The sequence below is a fragment of the Ipomoea nil genome, unplaced genomic scaffold, assembly GCF_001879475.1.
Source record: "Ipomoea nil cultivar Tokyo-kokei standard unplaced genomic scaffold, Asagao_1.1 scaffold2928, whole genome shotgun sequence".
In the NCBI taxonomy this organism is placed as follows: domain Eukaryota; kingdom Viridiplantae; phylum Streptophyta; class Magnoliopsida; order Solanales; family Convolvulaceae; genus Ipomoea; species Ipomoea nil.
Genome location: NW_017619356.1, coordinates 2,048,694 through 2,058,206, shown reverse-complemented (window position 1 = coordinate 2,058,206; position 9,513 = coordinate 2,048,694). Strand labels below are relative to the sequence as shown.

The 9,513-nt window shown below is 30.7% G+C and overlaps 1 protein-coding gene across 1 annotated transcript; it reads right to left on the bottom strand.

Annotated features, from left to right (window-relative positions):
• Window positions 1-5: 5 nt before the first annotated feature.
• On the bottom strand, window positions 6-2,160 carry LOC109162281 (zinc finger BED domain-containing protein RICESLEEPER 2-like). The gene is made up of 3 exons (XM_019311004.1): window positions 1,011-2,160; window positions 160-926; window positions 6-72 (listed from the first exon to the last, which is right to left on the bottom strand). The coding sequence occupies exons 1-3, from the start codon at window positions 1,336-1,338 to the stop codon at window positions 37-39; spliced, it is 1,131 nt and encodes a 376-aa protein (XP_019166549.1). The 5' UTR covers window positions 1,339-2,160; the 3' UTR covers window positions 6-36.
• Between the last annotated feature and the right edge of the window lie 7,353 nt (window positions 2,161-9,513).

Sequence of the window (9,513 nt, the reverse complement as noted above, 5' to 3'; positions counted from 1 at the left end):
CCATCATCCCAAAAGCTTAATACCTTAACTCCAAGTTCATTCCAGTGATATAGTCTTCACATCTTCAGTAAACTACATTAAATGATATATAATATATTGTTATATGACATAAAAAGTATTGAAAATAAATGATATAATAAAAGAATTGACAGTACTTACTTTTGGTTTTCTTTTCATATCATATAAGTTACGCAACCAGTCACTTCCACAAAGTAGCATTTGGACAGTATCGGTCCCCAAAGATGCCCGATATGTATCAATAACCCTACCACCAGCACTAAATGTTGACTCTGAAGCAACCGTTGTGATTGGAATTGATAAGATTTCACATGCCATTTTGGATAATACTCTAAACTTCAAGTTCATTGACTTCCACCAATCCAATGCATTAAATTCAACCGAATCCCCTTCACAAATATATACACCCTCCTGTAAATAAGTATCCAATTCAGACTTCACATGTTGGACAGTATCAACATTTCTCACAAATTTCTCAAATTTTGATCTCCCAGTTTCAACAGCCGGTCCCTTCCCTTTCCAAACAGTAGTAACACCTTGCACAGAAGTATTCCTTGCTTGAGAATCATTTTCCATTAATTGGTTTGAAGCTGTTGTATGTTTATCCAAATAGATCCTGTATAACTCATACAAAGCATCACGAACAATACCAATTTGTGTAGTAGCTTCCTTTTCAGAATAAATGACTGGAAAAGCAAATTGGATAAATGTCATCTTATTTCTAGGATCTAAAACGGCAGCAATAGAAAGTAATAGATTGCTACTACCCCAATATTTGTCAAACTTATGATGCATCCTTTGGGCCATGTTTTTCATCCAAGGTTCTACACTTTCAGACTTTTGACCGAGAATTTCTTTGATGTTATATAGTTCAGGAAGAAACAAATTTGCTGTTGGATATTCAGAACCTATATTCAAAAAACAAATACTATAATTATATAACAATCATATATATTGAAATGTATAAAGTTTAGAACTGTATAATAAATTACCTGAGATAATTTTAGTAACTTCATTGAAATGCACCAGTAAAGAGCAAATCTCTTCAACCCTTTGCCAATCATCCTCAGAAGGCAAGCATTTGTAATTTGGATCTCGAAGTTGATACCGAGGAAATACTTGCTTGAAATCCAAAGCACAAGATAACATAGCAAATGTTGCATTCCACCTAGTGCAACAATCTAAAATCAACTTCTTGTTAGGCACTTGGAGCTGTTTGCAAATCTCATTAAAACTATGCAACCGTTGAGGTGAAGCACTAATATACTTGACACTATCTCTGACATTTTCAATGATAAGACTTAATCTCAGAAAGGCCATCTTGCACAAGAATGTTCAATATGTGTGCACAACAACGAACATGAAACAACTTACCTTCTAGTGGCAAAGTTGTATGAAAAGAAAGAGAGTCATGCAACAACCTCACAGCTGAATCATTATAAGAAGCATTATCCACTGTGATTGTCCACACTTTCTCTTCAATACCCCATCCTTGCAAACATTTGTATATTGCATCACAAACACATGTACCGGTATGCGGGGGAAGCACTTCAACAAAGTTTAGAACTCTTTTCTGCAACTTACTGTCCATGTCCACAAAATGAGAAGTTATCACCATGTATTGAATGTTCTGATTTGATGTCCATATGTCAGTTGTGATACTAATTTTGTCAACTGAATTCAACAATCCTTGTACTCGTTTCTTTTCTAGCTCATAAGTTGACCAACAATCTTTTGTGGTTGCTGTTCGACCAATCCGCTCATAATATGGACTTGCAGATTGCATGACTATGTTGAAGAGTTCATACTCAACAAACGAAAATGGCAATTCATGAACCATAATCATGTGAGATATAACCTCCCTCATCCTTGCTTGATCATACTTCCAACTCTGAACACCACTGACACTCTCTGATTTTTGTGTCGATGGAACCACACAAATGTTCCTTTGCCCTGAAAGATTGATTCTGCGTTTTATGCAACTGTCTAAATGTCTTTTATATTGTGTGGTCGTGCCATCCTTTTGCTTTTTCAATTTAAAGTTGCAATGATTGCATTGCACTTTTTCTTCCCCATTCTCAAGTTTCACCACTGTCATTTCTTGCCAAATAACTGATGATTTTTTCCTTTGCTTCTTCTTATAAGGTTCGCTTTCTCCTTCCACTTCTTCAACTTCTCGGCCAATGTCCTTCTCAACATCACCTTCAAATCCAATGATTTCCACATTTGGATGATTTGGTGTTGGGTTTAGTTCTTCCATTTCAATAGGTATTGTTGAAGAACCAACACTTGGACTTGAAGGTTCATCAATTGTGTTGTAATCTTCGTAAGACATAGCTATTATACAAACAAGTAATTAAAAAAAATGTATACAATATGTTATATTCTTTCTATAATAATGCAAACAAAAAAAAAAAAGTAGAGAATAAAGAATACTACCACATTGACATAGTACAATATGTTATATTGTTCTTCTTCATCTTGTCCAGTTATCCAACCAGCTAAACAAGAAAATTCAAAGAACAAATAAACACACAAATACAATGTCAAAGTGGCATACTAGCTCTAAAGTGAATATAAACTCAATAATATTAATCTATAAAAAAAACAAAAATTAAAAATACCGTATGTATTTTTAAAGCTTCGAGGACGATTGAAACAACAGTCAGCAGGCAAGCAAGGAGATCTGAGGATTAAACAGTAGGATTAAACAATAGAGTAGCAGACCGTATGTTTTCAATGATTAAAAGAAACAAGAAATTTCTCTTAGGCAAGCAAGAAAAGAAACAGTATGATTAAAACAATAAACACTAATCAAGAAATGAAAAAAAAATTCTCTATGTTTTCAATGAATTTCTCTCTGCTTTCAATTAAACAATAAACAGTAATCAAGTATACTATTTCTGCCATTTGCTCATAGGGAGGGTGAGTACTGAGTATACAAGCCGATAATTACAGAATGAAGTTAAACAATAAACAATAAACACTAATGAAGCTAAACAATAAACAATAAACACTAATGAAGTTAAACAATAACCACTAATGAAGTATATGTTTACAGAGGTACGGTATTTACCGTCAATAGAGGCCGGAGGTGTTGGGCTGGGAAGTGGTGGCTACGGTGGTCAGCGTTGGCTAGGGTGGTAGCTACGGCAGTCGGTGTTGGCTGGGGTGGTGGTTACGGCTGACGGCGATGGCTGGGCAGCAGGGCAGGTGGCTACGAGAGACAGCGTTGGTGGAGTTGCGATGGACGTGTGAGCGATGAAGGCAGAGTCACGGACTCACGGTGGAGGTGTGACTGTGTGAGCGGTGAAGGTGGAGTCGCGGTGGAGGTGTGAACGATGATGGCGGAGAAGAACGATTGAGCGGTGAAGTGTGAAGACTGAAAGTGCGAAGGATGATCTGAAGTTTGAAACGTGGAAAACCCTAGTCCCTAAATGGCTAAATAAAAGTGACTTATTTATTGTTTATTAAACAATGTTTAAGTTACCTAGCTAATTAAGTAATTAGTAATTACCCATGTCTATGTATTTGTACGTATTAAATTAATACTATTATGTGTTTGTATTAAATTAATACTACTAATATATATATATATATATATATATATATATATATATATATACTTACTTATATGTTTGTGAACATGTTCGCGAACATTATTAACGAACACAAACGAGCTTGTTCACGAACATTATTAAACGAACATAAACGAGCTTGTTCACGAACATTATTAAATGAACACAAACGAGCTTGTTCACGATCTTTTAGCAAACGAGCTTACAACTGTTCAAGCTCTGTTCGTTTATTAACCGAGCTCTAAATTTTGTTTGTTAATGTTCGTTTACCTTAACAAACGAACATAAACGAACGCTTACCGAACACGAACACGAGTAGTTTGCCGAAAGCTCTGTTCGCTAACACCCCTAGTAATTGTTAAATAAATCAAAATTAACAGACTTGTTTGATCACTATTAGCTATTTAACTTGGTTAAACAGACAATATAAATGCTTGGGTAATGGGTTTTTTTGTAATAACTAGCTTATTGTTTCAAAATGTAAAAATTTAAAAGTTGCTCAAATTAACTTTTTCTATAAATTTTGTGATAAAATAAATTATACCTTTAAAGGTCATTTTTACATGTGATCAGCTATCAGCTAACAAGTAACACTAATTTACCAAACATCTCTCGACAACTAGCTAATAGCTTTAGCTTCTTAAATCCACTAACACAATTCACTAATAGTTATTGGAATAAGGTTCAAATTGGCCACTGAACGTAACGTGAAAATGCAATTAGGCCACTGAACGAAAAAAAAATGCAATTAGGCCACTGAACACTCCAAATGTGTGCAATTTCACCTGATAGCAGGTTACCATCAATTTTAGCAGGTTAGTGGCAGCTGAGTTGGCATTTTTAATAATTTTTAAATAATTTATAATAACTTTTAATAATTTTTTTTTAAAAATTATTTAAAACAAATTTAATTTTTTTAAATTTATTTATTTATTTATTTTTAATTTTTTTTAAAAAAAATTTATTATTAAAAATTATTATAAATATTTAAAAATTATTAAAAATGCCAACTCAGCCGCCACGTAAGCAGGTAACCTGCTAAAATTGATGGTAACCTGCTATCCGGTGAAATTGCATACATTTAGAGTGTTCAGTGGCCTAATTGCACGTTTTTGTGTGTTCAGTGGTCAAATTGCATCTTTTTTTCGTTCAGTGACCTAATTGTATTTTCAGGTTACGTTCAGTGGCCAATTTAAACCTTATTCCATAGTTATTTATCAAACACTCCCATTATCTTTTGTGATGTGATGACTGAACATTAGTGTTACAGTGATTTTTTTTTTTTTTTCAACCTCTTCTACTTGTTCAGCGAGAGGTGCATAGTGAGAACATATGTTTACAAATAAAAAAAGGTCAACATTTTACTATTATTTCATGATTTGCTTTGTTTTTTATATAAGAGAAATTTCTCATATTGCTGGATGAGCTCTATAGTATTTTTCTTTATATTAGTGCTATCATGGACCGAGTTTATTGTAGATCTTGGTCTAAAAATAACATTCAAATTGTATATTTATAGTTGACACATTTTGTATCTGCAGTTTATATTTTCTATACTTGTAACTATCATATCATGTATCAGCAATTATCAAGTTATTTGTTTATATGAACAAAAATTGTTAACTGTAAATACAAAATGTGTTAACTAAAGATACATAATTTTTGTATTAAAATTTACAATGTAATATGAACTTTGGTCCATGGTATACATCAACATGTGTAGTTTTACCAGGGCTTGACAAAAATCAAGATTTTTATCAGGCCCAATAGATTTCAAAAACATCTAAACAAAAAACAATCATTATACCATAGAGTAACATATACTATAGTCATTGTACTATTACAATGTATATTCATTTTTAATATATTGAGGTTGTGTTTGATTCGCACATGAGAATGAGAATTAAATGCTTAGTAATGTTAATGAGCTTTTTGGTAAAAGTATTTTACATGTTTGATAGTAAGGTGAAATTGGAATACCGACTACCAATATTGATGTTTGGTTGTGTGTATGACACTATAATGAAAATAAATGTTTTATAAATATAAAAACTAAAAATCAAGACAATTGATCCTAATATAATGACATCTAAAGCATCATATGCACAAAAAAAAATCAAAATAAAAATTTAAAAGTAGTAATCCAAACTTGAAAATTAAATTATCAATGAGATGGAATGATACTTATTTTTAAGAGGTAATACCACCAGAGGTCCTTTGTCTTTGGTGGAAATTCTAAATTTAATCATAGACTATCATTTTTGTCATTTCACATCCCAAACTATTATATTTTGGACACTTTTAGTTCTTCTCATGACTTTTTTTTTTTTTTTTTTTTTTTTTTTTTTTAATTTATAGTAAGGAAATTTTTGTGTTTTCATTTTTTTTGTTATTTTTCTGGTTTCAACCGGTTTAATTAGTTTAGGACTTTAGGTAACCTCTGATTTTTAGTAATCATATTTTTCAACCGGTTTTTAGTAAAGTCATAAACCAATTAAACAGGTTGAAACCAGAAAAATAACAAAAGAAAAATATGAAGAGACAAAAATATCCTTGATAAAAAGGAAAAGTCATGAGAATGACTAAAAGTGTCTAAAAATGATAGTCTAAGATGTTAAATGGCAAAAATGATAATCTAGGACTAAATTTGGAATTGTCACCAAAGACAAGGGACCTCTGGTTAATTAGCTCTCCATTTTTAATTGACGGGGTAATCAAAACTCATAGTTGTGATTTAAAAAGTTGTCAACTAAACACTAATTATGATTTTGATTCTCATTTCTAATGTGCAAACACATTAACCAAACACATCTTGAATGTTATTTTTGATATATTATATGTTATTTTTTGAAAGTTTATTTTAGTATACTACCTACAAATGAACTTACAATATATTAAAAATGAATTGTAAGTATGTTAAATATAAACATTTATTAGTGTGAATAATGGTCTACAGTATAATTTGCCAAGAATATTACTTTCAATTTTTTTTTGAAAGCTACTGACTCTATTACATTGTAGTATTTGTTCATTTATACTTTTTCAACTTGTTAAAGTTACTTTTGTATTTAATATTGAGAGAAATGAAAAATTAGAAGAAAAAAAAAAAACAAACAAAATAATATTTATTGGTACATTTCTCAATTTGGAAACGATGTAAATTTTTGTTCTAAATGAGTAAATGGTGTAAACATATAGTTTGCTATAAATATTTCAGGATTATTAATCAGTTGTAAATTGATTAATTTTATTACCAATTAGATGGATTTGTAATATTGTGGGACTTTTACATGTCAGAGATATCACTCCTTATTAGTTAATATTTGACGTGTTTTTTTATTAGATACATATAGAATGGGGTCAGCTAATTTACCAGTAATCAATACTGGAAATTATGAAATTTCCGACCACCTAAAAGTGATTTTAAATCAAATTGATACCAAAAAGTGGTCGGAAATAGCAACAAAAGTTTTTCGGATATCAAAAGTGGTCGAAACAAGACTTTCGACTTGATTTAAGATCATTTTCGGGTGGTCAGAAATTTCATAATTTCTAGTAGTGAATTCAGTAATATGGGTGATTTTTCTTCTTAAATTCGGAGGTAAATAATAAATAATGGTAATTGTATGTTTGTAAGGTGAGAGACATTTTTCAATTTTATAATGAGTGAATGAATTGTTTTGGTGGGAAAGAATGTGAAGAGTAGGAGGGGAATAAAACATATTGAAATGGGTTAGAGTGTAATACTGATTTTTGGGTTCCCAAGAGAGGGAGAGAATTTGGTGTGAAGGAATATAAGGTTAGGTGAATTTGTTGGGTTTCTTCTTCAGAATCTGAAAAATGTTTATAAAACTCGATTTATGTCTTTCAAAATAGTACCTTCCGAGAGCTTGAAGCCAAGAGTGGTTGAGTATAATATTCCCTTCCATTATAATATTTCTTTTTTCTTTTCTTAATGAAGAGAAAAGATAGAGATACCCATAGGTCACAAAGCGGCAACCCACTTGCCTTATCCGTTAATTTAAAATCGATCCGCAACTGTTATGTAGTCGTCGATCAATTTGTTGTCGGAAATATTATTGGAGTTAGCTGAAATATTGACTGGAATCTTAGTGACCTATAATAGCATGTTATTAATTAATTTTGGATTTTATTGTACTAAAATGAGATGTTAATGGATTTAATTACGATTTTAAAAAGTTTAAGGACCTAATTAACTTTTTAGGTAAGGTTCAATGGCTTATTTAACTATTTTCCAATCGTTATACCGTGCACCAGGGAGCACATAGCACTGTACACCCCGCGGCTCCCAAAATGACGTCGTTTTGTTAAGTTGTTATAGAAAAATCTCCTGTTTCGAATGCATATAAACTCATAACGGAATACACATAAACGCATAATAGAATACACATAATCTAACATAATACATAATACACATAAACTCATAACACAATACATATAAACTTTTAACTGAATACACATAATGAGTTTGGTTAACATAATACATATAAACTCTTAACTGAATACACATAAACTCATAGCACAATACACATAAAATTTTAACTGAATACACATAATAAGGATTAATCTATTTGGATGAATGGAGTGATGTCAGTATGACGTCAACATGAAACGCACGCGTTTTGTGCTTTGGCGCACATTGCTATGTGTGCCGTGGTGCACAATTGCCACTATTTTCCCTCATAATTAATTCCAATTTTGTTTCTGCAAATCACTATCATAGCAATTTTACTTTTAATTCTCGATCTTTGACTTTTTCGAATTAACAAAACTTTATTAAAAATATTTTTAAATGGTTTCACGTGAAAAAATGGCTGAATTTGGTAAAAGTAAACCACATTTTGGACTGAACTTTATTATGTGAAAAAATTTAGGGATCATCGAGGTATTTGTTTAAAAAAAAAACTAAAATCGAGCAATAGTTGATCAAAGTTGGTACCATCTTGAAAATACTAACGTGGCGTTTGATTCAAAGAATAAAAATAAAGAAAATAGAATAGAATTCAAATAGAAATGTAATAACAAAGTAATAGAATATGAATACAATTCTACTGTTTAATTCAAAATGGGAATAAATATGAAGCTATATATAGAAAAATCATATTCTTGTGTTTGGTTGGACCAAACTAATATATCCTATTCAAAATAAAACACATAAATTATACACAAACACACGAACGTATGGAACTAGAAAAAAAAATAGAAACTATATATACATACACACACATATATGAAACTTTAAAAAAAAAAAAAAAAACAAAAACAAAGAAGAAACATAGAAATTATATTATCCTGTCTTAATGATGATGGGAAGTCAACAAATTAATTATAAGAGCTTGAAGAATGCTTGAATTGAAAACATATGTATTTATATAAAGGGTTTATAAGCATTCAAAAAAATATAAAGGGTTTATAAGGGTGTTTTTGAAATAATAAAAAAATAGTTATTTATTTTTACTAAAAAAGAATTATTTGCAATAGACTAGGAGCTAATACCAAGGGAATTTTAGAAACGACTATTCCTATTGCAAAGGGAATAGCTAATTTCGTGGATTCTATTACTTGTCGTAAAAACTGAACCAAACAGAGGAATAGATCTACTTCATAAAATGACATTCAATTTTCAATGTATTCCACGAACCATACGTCACATAATAAATTATAGTTTAGATTGTAATTTAATGATATGTTTTATCTTTTGAGTAATGATACATATTCTTTTCAATTTCATCCCTTATTTTTCACCTCCTTACATATCAATATTTGAATGATTATATTCTTTTTATCTTTGATTAATAAGTAAATTCATTTTTAACACTGGGTAAGGTCGACCAATCACTGTAGCTAATTAATAAAAATTATCTTATTGATGTGTTATAGGTGAACTATATTCCTA